Consider the following 21,825-nt stretch of genomic DNA (forward strand, 5'->3'; position numbering starts at 1 on the left):
TATGATACCCATGCTATCCTGTATTTAAAATGAAATCCCATACTGCCATATATTAAAATGAAGCTTATTTTAGTTATTTAAAATAAAGTAAACAGAGTGGTCTTAAAGCCATCTGAACAAAGTGATTGAAAATAGTTGGAAAAAAAATCAAATTGTAGTGATTTTTGTACCATCAGGGAGAAGAAGAAGACTGCAGCTGTTACACAAACACTGTTTCTTACCAGAAAAAGAAATTACAGAAAAAAAAGACTTCTTTGGCATCATAAATGAGCAATATTTATTTCCACTTTTTATACATTAAACGTGCATATCAATAAAAGTAAAATCGATCATATAAATACTTCTACTGTTATACAGTTACAATAAATATGGCTATACACATTCGAGATTAAATAAAAAACATCCTCAGTCTTGTTTTTTTTCCCCCTTTTTTTTACACAAAGAGACACTCAAGAAATACTTTGTCTTCTCTCGCTGCACATTTTTCCAGGTTGAGCGATGGACCTGCGTGGTGATTGTGCTATAACAGATTCAACCTTGTCTCATTCACAATGCGTCCCCCTTGCTTGGTGCTGTGCTTTGTCTAAAAGCGATTCTGCTGAAAAGTGTTCACAGTGTCAGCATGACAGAAGTAAACAGGCTTCCTCTTTATATCTGCACACAGACGTCAACTTTGTTTTTTTTGCCATGAACAGCCCTGTACCATTTGTAGCATCAAAGAAGAGACAGTGCCAAGCATTTTTACTAATTTGTGCCGGAGTGAGGAGGCACACTCACTCACTATACACACTCACTCACATCCAGAAGTCAAATTAATAAATGTAATCAAAGAATATGTACAATTAGAAGTGAGCATCCTGGTCTGGGTTGACTGTCTTTAAGAAAAACAGAAACGTGGCTATCTCAAACTGATTGAGAAGGCTTTGTGGGTAAGGGCAGTGAAGAGTGTATGATACAGCTGTTTTCTCACATGTACAGGAACACGTCAACACTTCAACAGCCATGTCAAGATATTACAAACAGCACTTTAAAATAGATTACCAAGAAACTGTTAATCTGAGAACGTGCAAAAAAAAAAAAAAATTAACACACCTAGTCTTTCACTAAACTCTCACGCACAATGTTCATCTTTTACATGATATACAATGAATAATTAATGTATAGACTGAGTACTAAATATCATCACGCAAATGTTTTACCTTCCACATCAGTCTTTCATCTTACAATACGTACGATACAATGTCATCCCATGCACCATCTTCCATTGTTTTTCTTTCTTTCACATCAATACTTACTACAATCTTGTGCTTTCTCAACACCTCAAACCCTAAACAACTGCTCACGCAAAGAGAGGAGGTGATGTCAGAAGTTGTATTTGTCACATGAACGTTGACAAATGGGTGTTGATGCAATTTGTGCTGACAGCAATAATTAGATAAATGTCCTGTGCAACACAGTGTCTCAAAATATGGAAAACAAAGCTGAGAAAGGTTCAGTTTCATTGGCCAAAGCTAACTTTCACAGCATGAGTGGTAACAAAGTTCCAAAGTCTTTAGATTCATAATCAATTAGATATTGTGCTGTATTAATAATAATTAATGGTACAAATAGTTATAAACTTTGTGAAAATAGACAAAAACAGAGAAAAAACATGTTCATTGAACTGTAAAAACAAGGAGAGGAGTTGTTTCTGTGCACTTTCCTCGCTCTCAGAAGCCAGGCACATGACAGTACGCCTCCAAGGAGGACAACAGGATGTAGATGAACCAGAGGGAGAGGAACAGGAAGAAGGTGAGGAGCTTGGCTGTCCGTGGGCCCCCGAGCTCTCCGCCTGATATGCCGGGACGTCGGCGGTAGAGCAGCACCAGCACACAAACCAGCGCCATGATGGTGAAGAGGGTGACAGAGAAGGCCAGCGAGCCTGGGTCCACCTTGAACGCCTTGCCTTTGGTGTGCCAGAAAATTGCTGCAATGGTCCACGCCACCCCGATGCCCAGGAAGACGTTCACTGCATTGCTGCCTGTCACATTTCCAATTGAAGCGTCAGCATATTGATCCTGGATTGCAGCCACCTTGCTTGCAAATGTGTCTGTAACGGAAAGAAAAGCATGTGGATTTGTTGAGTTGCTGATGGAGATTAGTGGCGTTTGACTATACAAGGAGGAGACAGAAAAAAAACCAACAAAGTCCACTCTGATTCTACAAATTTATGGAAAAACTATGGAAAGCTACTTGGGGGTTGTAAAATCATCCTTCTAAAAGATTTGTGCACGATTGGTGCTTTAATGAGCAGTGTCTAACCCTCTGGTTCTGATTCTTTTATAAGTGTAAAGCTGGAAGCTGAGCAGGCCACAGCAAATAATTCTCACCTCTTTTAAAGTCATGACAGGCTTCAGAGAAGCCCAATGGCCTATCAATAGGGACACAACTCCCACAAGGATAGAACTCCATCATCGGATAAAAGTGATCGCAGAAAAGAACTTTGGATTTATTTGCTGTCACACTAAAGAGACAAATGGATCCAACCGTGTCCACATAAGGATATACATTTCTTTTTATTTTGTCTTCTCTTTTTACTAGGGACATAATAATACAGGCTACATGGCAATGCAAGCTACATGAAACATAGAAATATAAGTGCTTTATTATTATTATCATCATCATTATTATTATTGTTAATACTTTTTGGCTCTGATTAATCTGATCAAATACATTAAAAACTTTTCAAATTGGTCCACACATCTGTTGCAGGTTCCTAAGAGATGATGGGGACCACAGTTTTCATATTGGGAGGGAAGTAATCCATCCATCCATCTATCCATCCATCCATCCATCCATCCATCCATCCATCCATCCATCCATCCATCCATCCATCCATCCATCCATCTATCCATCCATCCATCCATCCATCCATCCATCCATCTGTCTATCCATCCATCCATCCATCCATCCATCTGTCCATCCATCCATCCATCCATCCACCCATCCATCCATCCATCTCTCTATCCATCTATCCATCCATCCATCCATCCATCTCTCTATCCATCCATCCATCCATCCATCTGTCCATCCATCCATCCATCCACCCATCCATCCATCCATCCATCTCTCTATCCATCTATCCATCCATCCATCTATCCATCCATCCATCCATCCATCCATCTGTCCATCCATCCATCCATCCACCCATCCATCCATCCATCTCTCTATCCATCTATCCATCCATCCATCCATCCATCTGTCCATCCATCCATCTGTCCATCCATCCATCCATCCACCCATCCATCCATCCATCTCTCTATCCATCTATCCATCCATCCATCCATCCATCTCTCTATCCATCCATCTGTCCATCCATCCATCCATCCACCCATCCATCCATCCATCTCTCTATCCATCTATCCATCCATCCATCTATCCATCCATCCATCCATCCATCTGTCCATCCATCCATCCATCCACCCATCCATCCATCCATCTCTCTATCCATCTATCCATCCATCCATCCATCCATCTGTCCATCCAGCCATCCATCCATCCATCCATCCATCCATCCATCCATCCATCCATCCATCTGTCCATCCATCCATCCATCCATCCATCCATCCATCCATCCATCCATCCATCCATCCATCCATCCATCCAATAAAACAAAAACCTATTACGAAAAGAAAAGAAGAAGAAGATCTTGAATAACCTTGTGTCTTTGCATGCAGTTGTTTTTTCCTGCAGATATCCAAACAAAGAGCCTTTTAAAACAACAAAAAAAAAAAATCACTTAACATTGTGTGTTTTGTGTGTTGGCCTGTAAAGAACAACATGCTATTAGCCTGTAGCTGCCATCTCTCTAACAGGTGTTGGTAAAAAAAAATGCCAGAAAACATGAATTTGTTCAGCAGTTTTTGTCGGAGTTAAATAAAAAACATAAATATTCATCAAAGAATTCCCTGTTGCTTTGGGGGATTAAGAGGTTCTAAGCTTAGCTTATTATTAAATCATCTATATAGTCAGCAGTCTAAGTTGCAGTAACTTTCTCTTATTGGCGAATACAGCAAGACTGTTATCACCCTTCTTTTAACTCTTTCCAAAAGCCAGAGACCATTTTCCAAATGTACTAATTATTCATTTAAGATTGTTGCTATTGACCTTTTTTTCTCAGCAGGCTTACACTATCATAGAACTATCTGTAGACATTAAATATTGGTGGGGATTAAAAAAAAAAAAAAAAAAAAGCAAAATTAAAGCCTTAGCATTGCTAGAGCAATTGACTTTTCTGAGTGTATTTTCTCATATGGTAGGAGACCACAAAAAGGTTAGGTTAAGATATTACAGAGGGATTTACAGCAGGTTGCTCTCGAAAATAGCTTCTATGTCAAAAGAAAGTGTCTGTCAAGCAGCATAACCCTTCTGTACATCACTGGCCAAGACTGGAATGAGCTGTTGCTGAATACATGAAGTCCCTCCAATTGATAAATGCAGTTGGAGGCTTGTCACATGCTTGAAAAGGAGTGTGTGAGGTTTAAAGAGCTACAATCTGTCAAAACCCGTTTTAAAAACTCCCTTTGTGCCTATTTGTGTCAATGTTTAGGATGTAGTGGAATGGAAATCCACGCTGACAGTAACAAGCGAAACCGTGTTTTTCTTTGTTTACACCTTGTTAATGTGCTAGACGAGAGCTTTGGAGATAATTCCTCTGACAGCACAGAGGGGAGGAAGAGGTTATGCAAGTCTCCCCAAGCAGCTGCTTCTACAGCGCAGGCAAAGCCCAGAGGGAATAAAGGGCAGGTATAATATCTGAGTGGATTTACAACACATGCACCCACCTGGAACAGAAGTGCCAAGGGCCACAAACACCACAGCAGTGACCGAGTCTTTGAGACCGACGGTGCAGCCGAAATGTGAGGCCAAGTCTCCTGTCACAGCTGTCAGAACACCAATAAGGGAAATAGAGACGAAGAAGCAGGCCCAGCCGTTCCAGTACTCGGTTGGTGGTACAAACGCGAAAAGCACTTTCCAGAACACTGTCAGGAAATGCATGATGTAATCAAAGCAGGATGGCAATCGTTCTTCCCCACTCTCCTCTTCATCATCATCACCTAGTAGAGACACGGAGGAGATGCAGTTTAATACTTTATATTGTACATTTCTGTTCATTTCTCTGCTAATTCAATACTCCTGCTCTTTGCTGGCTGTAGACCTTGTTGTCTGTGGAAGTGTAGTTACAATTGTGCTTTATTGCTTTTTAACATTGCTATGGCAGCTGCACCACACATGACCAATGTGTTACCAACAAACTGCATGAGGTCAGATGCATTGGTTTTAAATACAATGCTCAGCCCTTGCAATTATGTCAATTCACTGCGTGTACATTCACACAACCCCGGCATAATCTCACACCCTTTAAAACCAGTGGATTACTCTGAACCTAACGAGCAAACCATAACTGGAACCATAATCAGTGAAAATTAAAATACCCCCTGCTTTGCCGTCCATCCATTCTCCGCCACTTATCCATGGTCGGGTTGCGGTGACGGCAGCCTAAACAGGGAAGCCCAGACTTCCCTCTCCCCAGCCACATTTGCTAACTCTGCGAGGGGGATCCCGAGGCGTTCCCAGACCAGCCGAGAGATATAATCCCTTCAGCGTGTCCTGGGTCTTCCCCAGGGTCTCCTCCCTCAAGGACGTGCCTTGAACACCTCACCAGGGAGGCGTCCAGGAGGCATCCTGACCAGATGCCCGAGCCACCTCAACTGGTACCTCTCGATGCGGAGGAGCAGCGGCTCTACTCTGAGCCCCTCCCGGATGACTGAGCTCCTCATCCTATCTCTAAGGGAGAGCCCGGCCACCCTGCGGAGGAAACTCATTTCAGCCGCCTGTATACAAGATCTCGTTCTTTTGGTCACGACCCACAGCTCATGACCATAGGTGAGGGTAGGAACGTAGATCGACTGGTAAATCGAGAGCTTCGCCTTCTGGCTCAGCTCCTTCTTCACAGACCACCGCACCGATCCATCTGTCAATCTCACACTCCATCCTTCCCTCACTCGTGAACAAGACCCCGAGATATTTAATCTCCTCCACTTGAGGCAGGACCTCACTCCCGACCCGGGGAGGGGAAAACCACCCTGTTCCGGCGGAGGACCATGGTTTCTGATTTGGAAGCACTGATTCAGCTGATTCTGTTTAAATGCTTTGACTAGCAAGAAATAGAAGAAACCAATACCAAGTGATCATTTTCCTAGTGGAAAACTGCTGCAAACAGTTATTTTGTTGATTTTCCATCTGTTTGTGACTGCATGGCAGCATAATGGCTAAGTTGAGCACTTCGGTGGACACAGTTAAGTTGTGGTGGTTTTCCAGATACCAGTTACATTTTTTCTCACCCAATAATGGACCAATTCCACCCATCAAACCTTTCAAAGTAATTACATTAGATTTATAAACACAGCCGACTGACTGAATTTTTGTGCCGCTACAATACAGATAATGTGAATTCTCCAGCCATGTATGCACTCTGCATGCAAATCTAAGTGATGTCGACCAAATAGAGGAAGAAAATGAGAAAATAAAGAGCCTATTACCAAAGTGACATATTTTATTTTTATGCCAGCTTTTAGCTTAAATGCTTTGTGCACTAGTGCAAATCTAAAAGGTTCACAAAGCCAAACAAATTGCTTTGAAAGGGGAAAATAAAAAGGATGACTGTCGTCATGAATTCTTCAGAGCCATTAATTGTTCAGGCTGAGCTGGCTAGTTTAGCTTTTATGGTAAGCCTCATGTTTAAGCAACTGTCAGGATTAAACAGATGCAGCAAATAAAGTCAGAATTGCCTAAATGTGTTAAAAAGGATTTTTTTTTTAAAGAAGCTCTTTATGTTGTTAGATGAGAGATTTGGCTCTTTCTATAATTAAGCTAATATCAAACTGGAACATAAGGGATTTTAATGAAAAAGTGTCCAAAAGAACATTCTCAACAGGGAGCTGGTTGGCCAGATTTAAACAGCATGCTTAATCCTCAATTGGTCTGGTCTCAAGGGAATGAACAGATGAAACATTTCAGGATGCTGCGACTCACCTGCACTGACAGTGACAGCACTAACAAACTGCTCCCTCCAGCTGCTGCTCCCCACCACCAGAGCCAGGTTGGTCTTCTTGATCAGCTTGTCCACTGTGCTCTGGAGACCACAAAGGCAAAGTAAGCAGAACGGAGCCGCATTTACAGGTATGGGATTTACAGCATTAGTGTCATCTTAGCAGAGGATGCCATGGGGGACTCTGATGTGGTGTGGTGGTACAATTAACGAAATCTCTCCTCCCACTGTGGTGCACAATGAATCATGGAAATGGAGGGGGCACAAACCCCACTATCCCTTAGGTGTAAGGCACTTTGCCAGCATAAAACTGATTTACACTAGAGGAGGTATAGAGTGAGCACAGAGAGCTGGTGCTGGAAGTCTCAGTGCAATATCATGTTGCAGCTTATGTTCTTAAATTGCCTTAAAGGGGTACATCATCGTTTTACACTGGGAGGGATGGGTTCAGCCTAGAAGACAGTGGAAATATGAAGCTGTGGAAATTGGTTGAAAATGTGTTTTGTGGCTGTAATTGTAGTATAATTTAGGATAATGTCATTTTGATGATAAGTGTTATCACAGAGTGGATTTGGAGGGTGCACAACAAAACAAGAGGTTACAATCCTGACAAGGACAACCTAAAGACAAAAATGCTGAAATTACTGACACCAAATTTTATTGATTTGTTCATTTAATGGTTTCTTTGTTCATGTTTAGGACACAATATGTCAGCCTATACTGACTAGGGCTGTGACGATATGCTTTTGTCCTGATTTGATTCGATTCCAATTTTTTGGGTCCCGATTGAATTTAAATTGCTATTCTCACAATTCTTTGATATTGCTGATTTTTGTAGATTAAAAACTTTTTAAAAAATGTATAAAATTTCTTTTGCTGGTAATTTTTCTTTTATTTCAATTAGGACAAAACAAGACAGTAGCCAGACCGTCATTCTGCTGCTATAAAGCCCAAGAAGACAAGTAAAAAGATCAATAAAAACAACAAAAATTGCAAAAATTTTATAATGGATTATTTTTATTTATTTAAAAAAAATTAACAAAAAAATTAAAAGATTTTAAAATTGTGAAGCAAAAAAAATCTAGATTTTTATTTTTTGATTCAATTTCCCCACCCCTAATACTGACCTAAGTTTTATTCAGTTTACAACCAAACATTTAGTTATGTTATAATTGCTCCATTATGTTAAATGATACAATTTTCTTCACTTAGCATACAGTTAAACATGTATGTAATATTGAGTGAATGATTTTAGTGGCTGATGAATTCGTTTAAAGAGCATGATTTATAATTAATGACACATCCCTGCTTACGTTAAATATTAATCTCTGGCTGTCAAACAGAAAATACTGTGACATAACTAAAACTGGAGTGAAATTTTTATTCTGTAGTCATCCTCTCCCAGTGTCTCTGAGCTGTTTGGGTTTTCTATGTACTCTAATAGAGTATGATTTAGTTCAGAGATCTAAAAGTTGAGGCTCGATCAACTTTAGTGAATGTATTTTATACAGCTGGATGCTCAACACACTGGTGTTTATAACTGGTGAGAAACTCCAGAATAAAGATTGTGCTGGATTAGTGCGATTAAAGTCAAACACTCCCTATTTGACTTACCTTGAATTCATAGGACTCCTCAATGACCACCTCTAGTTTAGTGTGTTCTCCCAGAGAGGGGCAGCCCATCTTCGACACATCCTCTGGTCCCACCGCTGTCTTGTTATCATTGGAGTCTCCTGCATTGTGGAAAAATCATCACAATTTCCAACATGATGATATTAAGGGAATTGTTGCCTAGTATAATAGAGAAATAATTTGCAAAGAAATCTAGTTTTCCATGCATGATGCGTTCTGTTAATCTGACTCAATTTTTATTCTGCATGAATCTCAGCCACTGATAACTGTAAAGCCTCTCTGCAGATGTAGATAAAAAAGACAATTAGATGTGAAAGCAAACAAAAACATCTTTTTAAAAGATATAATTAACTGTGAAAATCACCTTATAAATATTTAATTATAGCCCTGTAATTCTGTTTAGAAATATACAAATGGTCATTTAACAATTTTATTCATTTATATATATAAACCCAGTTTTAACTTGTTCTATTGAACTCCAGCAATTCCTCCTCCAGTTCACATTTTTGCCAAGAAATATGGCAAGAAGTTGTGTTTAGGGATAAAAACTGAAAAGATGCACATTTAAACAGATTTATAAAGAGGAACATCACCGCTGCTGTGGCACAAGCTTCTTCAACTCACCGTGCCTCTGTCCCACCTCCAGCAGTATAGGCTCCTCCAACACTATGGTGAACGTTTTATTTTTCTCGTATTCTTCGTCATCGATGATCTTCACATTCAGCAGCTTCCTGAGGGCAGATGGGGTCAAAGAGAAGAAAGAGCCAAAGAAAGAGGCGTCAAATGAGCTCATGCAGAAAAAAAAGACAGGTGTTAATGTGGATAAACTGGATGTGAGACACTCTCAACTTAATTCTTTAATCACAAGAGTACTTTTCAATGCTACCTCCATGCTTTTGCAGACTTTCATATAAAACCAGTTTAGCCAAGGTAGCCTGCCTACACAATGAGTCACCAAACAGATGTGTTAGATAAGAGGATGGTTGCTCAGGAGATCTACAAACATACAAATATCCTGCAGAACAAAATGAAAGAATAAAGTAAATTCTTTTTCCAGCACTCCACAAGAGGGCAGACTCCTTCTACTTGATTAAGTGCGTTAAAAGTGTAGCGAAACAGTCTCCAGTCCTCCCACACACATCAAATTAAAAACTGAATTATCATCTAGTTCTCAGTGGAAATTAAGAGCCGGCTATCTAGGAATCTGCTGGGGTTAAAACAAACTCTTCAGGCTCATTTAGAAATGCATTTTGAGCTCAAAGTGTTACAGAAGCACGTGAGGCTGCAGCATCAAACTGAGTCCACCATATTTTTTCAGCTTGTTTTATTCTCCTACACTGTCACAGCCAGTCTCTGTCTCTCTCTCTCTCTCTCTCTCTGTCTCTCCCGCTATGTCCCTAATGATATGTGGGTGGCTGTCTATTTCTGTCTACACATATACACTCAGGATCTGACAACGGGAGAGCGTTTGCTTGGAGAAGAGAAGGATTTTATTTTAAACACCAGTGATACGTCATCCGCTGTCTAATGTCAGGGAGAGTCATGCAGGTGGGAGCAAAGTGAATTGCGGTATAGCCTAGAGTCCTCGCAATGGAAACAGAGCAGTTTATGTACTTGGTGAGCTTACTTTGAAGCTTCCTGTTAGGGTCTTAAAATAAAATGTGAAGGTTCAGTTGCTATACAGTGTGCTCATGCAGCAGCATTGCAGCCTACTTAGATGGAAAAAATAGCAGCGTTTAAAATCAGGGAAGCATTTACATTTGTGCAGAATTTCCACTTACTGTACAAATGACAAATGAAAAGTTGTCTAAAGACATGAGCAAAGCTGCTTTGTATAATGTATCAGGGTGATTAGCTTATGACATCAGTCTGATGCTTTTTTTTTAACACTCGTGTCAGACTAAACGGACTCCAGCTTGGAAAATACATAGAAAATGTGAAATGAACCAAAGTATTTTGTTATTTCATAACAAATTCCAAATAACTGAACTTGAAAAACTTGTTTTCTGAACTTTGTGGTCTCTCACAAAAGCTGACTGAGTATCTGTATTGTATCCTGTCTCTTCTCTGAGCTTTCTTCAGAGAGTAAAGATCAGTCTAATATTGACTCTTGTTTTATCTCTTCATCTATCAGTCTCTTTTTTCTTTTCATCACATCTACCAATAATGTCCCATTGGCTCAATCGCTTTTGACCAACAATAATTCTTCTTATGTAGTGTTGCGATGTGTCCACATTAGATCAGCATTAACTGTAAGGCTTAAAAGCGTCAGTGTGTATGATGTTCAAAGCCACAAGTCATGACTTCCTAATACTAAAGAGGAAACTGCAAACAAAACTACTCAATTTAACCAAATAAAAGCCTAATAGTTTTTTATTTTGTTAAATTGAGTAGTTTTGTTTGCAGTTTCCTCTTCCTCTTTTTCTCTTCTCGTTATTTTGGTTTCACTTGACAGTCTTTGGTTTCATTTCTGACACAAACCTTTCATGGGGGGGCTCTTTCAGGGGCGCATTTAGATTAGCCTAATAGTTTTCATGATGATTAATAATTTTTGATTTTGAGATAATTTATTTTACTTAAGTTTTAGAAAGTTTTGGTTTCAATTGTTGTTTTTTTGCTTGAGTTTTAAAAAGTTTTGCTTGGAGATTCTGAAACAAATCTGATTCCATATCTTACCACGGCGCACCTGAATCAGATCTATGGATCAAAGTGTTTTGGAGGAACTTGACAACAAGCTGTTGGGGAGAGCAATGTAATTTGAATCAGGTGTTTCAGAGCATGGAAACATCTAAACCTGAGGACTCCAGCCCTTAAGGAATATAGTTGGAGATCCTATTTTTAAAAGAAGACAGCAAATGTCAAAATTATTATAATAAGGACCAGTTATAATTAGCACCACCCAGTCCTTCTTTGTTACAGCTGTTGTTTATTTTTATTAAGACTTACTGCACATCATATTTCATTGGGTTTTGGTCACCTCTCCCTGCCTGTCGCTTGCATTGCTGGGGGAATTTCTGAAAAGCCACAGCACAGCACCCAGCTGACGCATCTGTCACAGACATGTATTGTCTGCACTCTGAGAATTGATCTGTTCCACACTGCAGCCTGGCTGGCTCCTTTTGGAAGTCAAAATAAATCTGCAGAGTGTCTCACAATGTCTGAGAATCTGTTGGATGTAAGAAAATTAATTAACCAGATTAAACTAAGAAAATTAAGAATCATCCGGGGCCTCTGGGGTGGTGTGGCTGTGTAGTTAAGACTATCAAACTTCAGAAAGAAGTTATATGCTGAGGTGATTTCTAAAGCAGCTCCCAGGTTATTTTAGAGTCTGCATTGGTTTGTGAAGGATATTTTACCATCCTCCCACAGTCCAAAGACATATATTAAGACAGGAAACCCCAAACTGCCCACAAGTATTACATTGAGTGACTTTATGTCTGTGTATTCACCTGATGAAATTTTCTTTGAATTCTGCATGCTGGCAAACTGGAGGTTCCAGCAACATGACAAATAAAAAAGGATCCAGCAGCCATTGCAAGTGGATGTATGATAGCAGGTCAAAATCTCATGACTTAACCTGGCACCACCATTCAGTTAAAATGCTGTGAGTCAAACCAGTGTCCCTGTGTTTAGCAACATCGCTCAAGTGTTTTTGAGCCTGATGCTCCAGTGAGTGCAGTGTGGAATACTGTATGGACACAAAGCGACTTTATTGTGAGAAAATATGCTTTCCAGATCTTCACACATAAAACATTAATATAATATATTAACTGGTGATCAGTGACCCCCCACCACACCTCCCCAAAAACTATCTTGTTATAGCTAAATGTGTGAAGAAACTAACAAAGAAAAGCTCCTCAATGACATCTTAACTACAAGTGAAAATGATATAAATGAATTTCTATATCTGTGCTACTATAGTAGTATACGCTAACAGTGGATACACTGCTTGATTCTGATATGCTGATGTAAAGAACATGTTCGCTCATTTCAGCATCTCAGCATTAAATGTGCTCATTAGCAGTGAACACAAAGTACAGCTGGCTGGAGGGAACGACACAATCTCAGAGACATGTGAAACAATCTGGAAATCCTCAACAACAAATCATGTGGTGACCATCAGCGGAAAGAGCAGAGAGGAGTGGGAGAGGGTGAGGGGGGTTAACATGGTCCACTACAGGCCGCTCACCATCCCCTCCTGACGTTCCGCAGGAGATATTTGTTTGTAGTGTTTGTGCTTTCTGGCTAGCAAAATGCACCAGTGTTGCTTTTTCACTTTTTTTTTTTTTTGTTGTTGTTCAAATGACTCAGTTAGCAAAATCTGCCTGATAAATATCTGCACTAAAACAGAGACACTTGACCTTTTGTGCAAAGTAATGTTTCTCAATCCTTTTCCTTGGGATCCACTACTCTGCATGTCCAACACACTTGATTCAGATTAATGAATTATCCAGGATCGGAGTGGCACACAGGAGCAGCAAGACAATTCCTAGTGAACTGAGACATAAGTGACCTGATGGACCTGCTTGTCATAATTAAAAAATAATAAAAATAGAATAAAATCGCTGTACATTCCATCAGTCTGGCTCCTTGGCTCACCTTTGTAGACAAAACTATATGTGCTCATCAGTTGTCACCATCATGGTGTTTGGTCGAAATGAAGGTAATGTGTGTTTTTTTAATGATCAACACATGCAAAGCAGGCAGAAGAACAGCTGAGATGCAGCAGAACATGGAATAAGACAAATGGAATAAAGAGATGAATGGGGCAGCAGAAAGATGCCTTATGAGAAAAGAAAGGCAGGTGGGGACCAAGGCAAGGGTCGCAATATTTCTGACATTTTCAAATCACCAGCAGCGATATCATGCAAATTCGCCACCTGATGAACGGATGATACAAGAAAGGTAAGTGATGTGTTATGGGCTGTAAACCTTAATCTGAATGTAACATGATAATGGATTGTTGAGACTCTCCATCACCATTTTTTATGTGTTAATGACCCTGATGCTACTTATTACCAAACTTCACTCTACTGCAGACGTTGCGGTGGTTTGTCACTGTAGTTGCTAACATCTCATATCTAACGTCAGTCATTCCCACCTTAAAACAACTCTGGCTGTAAACAATGTAATTGCATCGTTTTATGCTTGTTTAGGTGTTTAGTTTCTGTTTACATGACAAAGACATGGCTTATTTCACTGCGTGATATCACTGCCTACCCCCCAGGTGGGCTGCTGAACTGAATATGACTATAGGAGTCCTGCTGTGACTTTTGTATTGGCTCTTTTTACAAGAGCAGAGGACAAAAAACAACTTGTTGCTCATAGTTGTGTATGAATGTCTGTCTTTGGAATAATAAGTTTTAATGATTACTAACCCTCTTGTGTGCATGTATGTGAGCACATGCAGTATACAAGCTGTGGTAGTGAGTTTGTGACTCCTGGCCTGAGATTTTGTCCCAGTCTGGCCCAGTCCACTTCAAATTCTTGGAAAGCGTCTTAATGAGCCAGTTATTTGATTCAGGTGTGTTAACGTAGGCAGTGGGCCCTGAGGAGCAGGACAGAGAAACACTGGATCAAAGTGTATCAACCGTCATACTAACAATACAAATTTATATGCTGCTGGTGATATACACAGCCGGTACTTTATGTCCCAGTGTTTTTCAGTCCTCGTCCTTGTACCACTGTCCTGACTTGCAAAGAACTTGATGAGGAAGTTCATTATTCTGATCAATTGTAGGAGTAGGAACACGTCTATGACATGCAGGGCACTGGAACTTGAGGATCCAGCATCAGGTCATCATCGTTGAAACCACTGCATTCAGTGTCATTACGGGACGTTCGCCACTAAAATTATTTGCCTAATACAAATGGAAGAATACTTGACGGTATTAACCCTTGCACTAAACAGAGCGATTAACCCTTTATGGGGTAAGTGACCATTTTTGATCACTTTGTTTTCTTTCATATTCAGCATGAAACTGTTTTTTTTTTTTAAATTTTTTTAAATGTAACAACAGAATGGAGGTCTTGGTACATACCAGGACAATTTTAGGTTAAAAATTCTAATTTCAAGGTATTTTATTGAGTGACCTATGAAGGGTTAATCATAGGTAAGTGACTATGAGATTATATTAAATGCCCTTTAAGCAGATTTCCTTTTTTATTTGTGAGGAACAGAAAGATCGCATTATGGCGGCCTATAGGACATCATATAATCATGAGTTCATTGGCGTATGTAAACTTGCCACCAAACAGGAAAGTGCTTACAAAACTTTAGGGAAAAAGCATTATAATTAATTCATGCATAACCCTAGTGCACAGATTAGCTGTACATGCACATGTATGGTCAAGCAGGGGTGTGCTGATACTCTAACAGCACAACACTGGCTGTAGGTAACTACTTTATGAAGGCAAATTAAAACAAAGCTGGCAAAACATCAAACATTCTGCTTTGCTTCAAGTAAAACATCTTTACCATTGTTCCCACTCAACTTTATTTTTTTAATCTTCATTAAATTGCAACTGAATCATCTGTTTCAGAGGGAGCCAATTCTGCAGATTGTGTTGGTAGCAAAAACTGAAACGGATATACCTTGTTCAGTTTTTAACAGATTTTCAAGCAGTTATTTACAACCCCAGTTCAATAGTTTTGTGGTAATAGTGGTTCTCTAACAAGGTTACTGTGTTAATTCATATTTTTCACACTCCATTAGATGGCCATCATTCTGTCATTTTTAAAATGATTTTTTGAAAGAAAGTCACAATCCATTAAAGCTAAATAATCATAACTGGATAACGGATCAGTTCTGGATACGTTGAAAGCATTTTAGACCTTTATGACAGACCAGAAACAGAAATATTACCTCTCTTACCTCAAATAAAAAATTCTCAGGAAAATTTAACAAAATGCTTGTAGACAGTTTATGTCTATGCAGAAATGTCTTTTTCTTGCCAATTATTACATTTATTTTCTGTCACTTTGTGTTGGTCTGCAGCTCAAGTCATCACCATGGTAACCAAAAAGACTGGTCAGATGGACATGACATGAAGATCCATTTCTTACATCCTTAATCATGATTAATAAAAAAAAAAAAATAAATAAAAATAAAAAATCAAGGACTTTTTGACGGAAAACTACATCTTCTCAGTTTAATGGGAAAACAATTATGAAGCAAATGGGAAACATCATTAGGCCATTAGCCACTCCACTATCAGTTGATGATGTCTTATTTTCCAATAGAGCAATAGAAGTCATCGAGCTGAATATTTGCTGATATTAGGCTGACTGATAACTGTGCATTACTAATAACCATATAAAACCCCACTATGTTACAAATGAGCGAAGTAAAGCCAATTAGTACTCTGAAAATCTGACAAATGGATTCATGAAGAAAATGAGATGTGACTGTAAGTGTGATACAGATGACAAATATAGAAATATATCTCACGTATCTGTGAAAGAGGCTTGATGGAAATGAGTTCTGACCTGATGTTGAAGTGACATTAAAAATGAAGCCCTCACGGTGATTGAGGTTCATTTTTACATGGGGTGTGAATGGATGTACCAAATTCCAAGTTCATTCATTTATAAGTATCACTCAAAACCATTAATGTCAGCCTCATGTTGGTCATAAACGAAAGGTCAAGATATCAATGCTTTAGGATTTCTCCTCGGGGCAACATTAGCAAAAATATTTTTCAGTTCAATCTAATGTTGTTGAGGGATTTCACACCCTCACACACGCACACACACACACACACACACAAAAAAAATCCTTCCAGCGATGCTCGAAAATATGAATGTTTGCAGCCAAAGAGATATGTGAGTGTGTATAAAGCACTAACTCTACCCTCCGAGACGTGTTTCTCATGTGGAGTAACTCTATCAAGAATTAAGCTAAGATTGCTTTGAGCACAAATAATATGAATGGATGCCTCACATTAGTGCAGCAAAATGAAGCAAAACGTTCTTTCTATCCTCGATGAGTCGAGAAGAAACATGTTATTTCTGAGGTGCAAACGGTTCTTACTCTGCTGCTCCCTTCCATCCGAATTCTCCAGGAAGTTCAGGAGATTATTGATCCTGACTACATTAGGCGTGAGAAATGAACAATATCAAAGTATAGATTTTCCTTTTCAGAGGTGATCCCCTCACATCTCTTTCATCTTCGCTTATGCAACTGCCCCCATTATCCACTTCAGCCTCAACCACAGTATTGCCACACATTTTGAGGCACTAACAAAAACAGATACAAGCTTATGTTGCGCACAACCATCAAAGGGTCTGTGCAAATCTTCCTCTAATCCATAAACAGGAAATGTGAAGTGGTTCTCTGTGTCAGCCTGTTTATTTTGGCAAAGAGGTTTGTGTCTGTACATCATGATCTATTTACTGCAGAGACGAATTTAGATGGTAAATTGTTATTCAACTGCATGCAGAGATTTTAAACCATCCTCTTGGCTTCGTGTCAAAGTCTTAGATTTTTGGCTTCGCCCTCAGCTGCTCCTCCTTGTGCTTAAAAACATCGGCAGGAAAAAGGCTAATATACACAGACAAAAAAGACACACAGAGCCTGAGACGCTGTAACTAACACATATAGAGGTGCCTGGAGGCCGGCTGCAGAGTGTCAGCTCTTTGTCCCAATTGTCCAGGGAATCACTCTGTTAAGAAAAGCCATCTCTCTTTGAAAGATGAACTTTGGCAGCCCGCTAGAGCAACAAGGAACACAAATGCATTTACCACTGAGTGTGTGCAATTTTATCTGATTCCCCGAAACAACACATTCAAGACACAAAGCTCACATGCTTTAAAGTAACAGCACAAAGACACCTACAGTGCTGCAGCGATGAGGCTTCACCTCCATGTGAAACGGGACTGACTGGATGATTCACATTAGACAACCTCATGAAAAATTCAGCCTCGCTCGAGCATCGCAGTGAAGACGGGTTCGTGAAAAAATGGCAAACTTTAACGACATGAACAGCTGCTAAACATGCCACACAAAAGTTTATACTGTTCAGGAAAAAAATAGAATTAAAATGATATAATTTTTCTTCTTCTTTAAGGACGTGTGGATGGCGAGGACTAGATATGGCAAGATCTAAGTTGAGCCACTTCCACCCATGATCAAAGCAGTCCTGCCTTTCCCTTCAAGTCATTGCTTGCTATTTAATCCACGGAGCACAGAAGAAGCTGAGGCAGCTTTGGCACTTTCCTTCACATCTGCAACTTGCTCTCCTCTCATGACTCCCTGATAGCAGGCTGTCCCGCCTTGCTGGATGCTTTTCCCTGCGCTCCTTCCTTCGCTGCTGCATAACAAACAGTGAAAGAATCATGATTCCTACATAAAGTGTGCAGATGCTTGTGTCACCGAGGGCTTGCTACAGTCTGATGAGCAGGATCTTGGCTCAGTCTCTCCGTCTCCATTTGAATGCAGATAGGAATTTGCTTGCTTTCTCTTCTCATATTTTTTATACACAACTGACTCATTATCTGCAGTCTCTGTAGCGGCCTGCGCTGTGCAGAGAACTTCTGGGACTCCTTTAACCCCTCTTCAATCTCTTTAATTGCTGTGGATGCAAAAGAAGTTCTTTTTAATTCCCACTTGGAGCGACATTATGTTTGATGTAGTGGATTCACCACAAGTACCCCCTCAATAATACGCACACACTGTGCAAACAGCAAGCAAATACAGAGGTAAGTGTCTATGATCCAACTAATAAACACAAAACTCGATGTATTCATATCTCACCTCCACCATGAAGGCAAAATAGACAAATATGGAGATCTGCATCCTCTTTGACACCATGTATTCACCTGCCTTCCCTCCCACTCGACCAACCCACGCATCCCACCTACACATGGGCCCTGAAATTCTCCTCTCGCAGACAGCTTCATCTGACACATTTTATTCAGTTTTTTTTTTTTTCCTTTTCTTTGTCCTTTGGTTTGCAGTAAATAATTCTGTAAAGAGTTTGACAAATTTGAAGGTTTTTGTTGTTTGTAAGTAGAGAAAAAAAAAAAGACAGCTGTGGGCAACTGTCACTAGGATAGCACTACACATGTACTCATCATTCAGCCAACCTTGCTATATAATGTAAAAGAAAAGAAACCTGGAAAACAACACACTTTCAGTTCTCTCTCCGAAGGTTCCAACTCCCCGATCTTTTCATCTTCCTTTCTGTCGGTGCATCCAAGAATACTTTTGTTCAACTAATCTCACAGGCAGCATTTCATGCACCTGTTTCAGAAGTTGCTCAGACCTCATCCCTTCATCACTTGTCTGATTCTCTTTCTACTGTTATCTGCAGGGGAATGTACTCTGCAGAACACAATGAAGAATATAACCCCAGCACATGTACTTAAAGAGCTGCATTTTACATTTTTGTATTCATTCACAGCGCTGTTCCCTGCATCTTTCCTTCTTTTTTTTTCTACATCAGCAACAATGTGTCATTATCTGCTCCACAATTATATTCTCTTATCCTCCCACGTCATCCCCTGAAAGATCTAAACTTTTCAGAGCGAACGCATCTGTGACTTATAAAAAATATAAAAAATAACCCATTACCAGAATAGCTCACTGACAGTACTCCAGCAGGCCTGTTTAATGTAACCAGTGTGCGTGAGCTGGGATGTAGGTTTAAAGGTGGGCACTTACATGGTCTCATCATTCTGAAACTCCAGCTTGCCGGACACTTCTTCGTAGTCCTCTCCTGCTTTAGCCGTGCCCTCGACGGTGTGGAAGGGTACGGCAACCTTCCCCCTTGCCCCGGACGTCCGGTGAACCTTCACCTGCATGTTTCCCACGCTCTCACTGACCTTAGTGGATTTGCTCTCAAATGTGAAAATGCCAGCATGGTCATCGTCGTAGATGGTAACCGTGGCGATGTGAGCGCTGCCCAGGGCTGCCTTTGGAGGAACGTGGGAGGAGATGCCCACCGTGCTGTTGCTGGAAGTGATAGAGTTTGGCTCTAGAATGGAGACTTCCGCTCGGTGCACGATGCGTGGGTTACTGAGGCGCACGTAGAAGTGCTCATCTTCTTCAAAAATGTCATCGTCGATAACTCCAACGGTGAACTCTTTTGTCGTCTCGCCGGGTTTGAAGACCAAAGTGCCCTCGGCAAACTCGTAGTCTGAGCCTGCATTGGCGGTCCCGTCCTCCGTCCGGTAGTCCACCTGTGCAGCACGGGAGGAAAAGAAACTTTATTAAATATTTAGGGAATAGATTTATGAGAAAAATGCTGACCTGTTAATATTTCATGCACCAAGCAGTTATATTATTGTGGATTTTAAACCCACCTTTGAGCATGAACAATATTTCTATTATTTTCCCTCTCACCTTAACAGTGCAGCCACTTTCTCCACCATGGCGGCTGACTGACAGCTTCAGAGAGCCACAGTTCTCAAAGCACTGGTAGTGAGAAGGGTCAAACTGCAGATAGATGGTGTTGGGATCTTCCTCCTGCCCACTGGCCTCATGACAGCTCACCACCTTCCTGGCCTGGTCAGCAGCGTGCTTTTTGAGAATATTCCCTGCTCCAATCATCATGCGTGTAGCTTGAATGCGATAGAAGGCTCGACTCTTCTGCTGCTGGACCAGCACTTGGTAGTTGGCCATCTCAATCAGTTGCTCCATGTCCTTCTCTGGATGCCTCTGTTTTAATTCTTTCAAGGTACGTGCCATCTCCCGACGGGCCTCTTCCTCTTGATCTTGCTCTGCGCTCATCCCTCCACCTTCCTCCACCCCCTCCAGCATCCCATCCAGAGCTTCTTTGGGGTGAGTGTGGGAGTTGGTGCCCTGCCCATCCATCTCCAGGTCCATTTTAGTGAACATGGCATCTCCTTCTGATTCGATGATAATGCCACGGGTCTTGTCAGCACGGTAACGCTTGTGGACGTACTTGTAGAAGAGTAAGCGGCGGTCCGCAATCCAGGCTTGCAGCACACAGAGAGGGAAGAACAAGAAGGTGAGGACTGCCTCCCATACCTCCACCTCTCCGGGGGAGAACACAGACAGGATGAGGTACAGCCAGATGTAGGCAAACACACTCCAGGCAGCAGTGACAAAAAACACCCGCAGGTGCTTTATCTTGCGAGTTTCATTTTCAGGCACCACGTAGACACAGATGGCGATGATGATGAACATGTTGAATGCTGCACTGCCTACGATGGTGCTGGGCCCCAGAGCTCCTGCCTCAAAGTTATGGCCAATGACCTCTATGACCGAGAGCATTATCTCTGGCGCCGATGATCCCAGTGCCATCAGGGTCAGGTTGGATACCGTCTCATTCCAGATGCGCACAGTAGTTGTTGTTGTTTCACCGTTTGGCTTTTTTATAGTGATTTCCTTTTCCTGAGAGGTGATTACCTCGATTGAAGACATGAAACGATCGGCGATGATGGACATGCCCAGGAACATGTATACGAGAGCTGCAAAGTAAACAATGGCACGCGCCACCTTGTCACCCACTGCAGGGTTCTGGGGGTTCCACATGGGCAGCACGACACCCTCTGAGCAGTTATCCTCACTGGAGCAGTTGCCATGGGTGCTGCCGGTATCTTCATGGCTGGCACTGCCGTGGGAGAAATGAGTGACTCCCGGGAGGAGAAGCAGCAGAAGAGAGATGAACACGCACGGGGTGACAGAGGGAGTGAGGTTCAAGACACACTTGTGCAAAATCATGGTGCTGTGATGATGTCAGAAGTCTTCTAATGCTGGAGATCAAACGATGTGATGTTCCAAGGTTAGTTCTCACCCCTGAAAGAGAAGAAAAAAGATTTTAAGAAATGGACAAAACAGCCAGATTCATCACATCAACTGCTTATTACCCTATGTAAATCTATTCTCTATAAAGAAAAAAAAACTTTCAGGGGGAGGTTTAACATCCCAAAAGCACTCACAGTCATGCTCTTTTGTATGCAAATTATGTGGGATCCAACAGTTTGGTCAGTCCGAGTTTGGGGAGCCAGAAATATTGGCACCTACTTATGGTTGAGTCATTGGTATTGAACAATCTGGTCCGACTCCCACACACATAATGTGGTCATTGTGTGCAAAGCAGCAGTGAAAATGTTACCCTCTGCACCTGTAGTATCG

General features: G+C 40.9%; 1 protein-coding gene across 1 annotated transcript; it reads right to left on the reverse strand.

The window, feature by feature from the left end:
- Nucleotides 1–1,709: 1,709 nt before the first annotated feature.
- Nucleotides 1,710–21,411, reverse strand: slc8a4a (solute carrier family 8 member 4a; the record flags this gene model as incomplete). Its single annotated transcript, XM_079247557.1, has 7 exons — nt 1,710–2,089; nt 4,824–5,096; nt 7,075–7,174; nt 8,705–8,823; nt 9,347–9,453; nt 19,387–19,904; nt 20,068–21,411. 7 exons carry the CDS (start codon nt 21,409–21,411, stop codon nt 1,710–1,712), a joined length of 2,841 nt encoding a protein of 946 aa, XP_079103683.1.
- Nucleotides 21,412–21,825: the final 414 nt, after the last annotated feature.

Source organism: Telmatherina bonti, assembly GCF_933228915.1.
Source record: "Telmatherina bonti genome assembly, chromosome: 10".
Lineage (NCBI taxonomy): Eukaryota > Metazoa > Chordata > Actinopteri > Atheriniformes > Telmatherinidae > Telmatherina > Telmatherina bonti.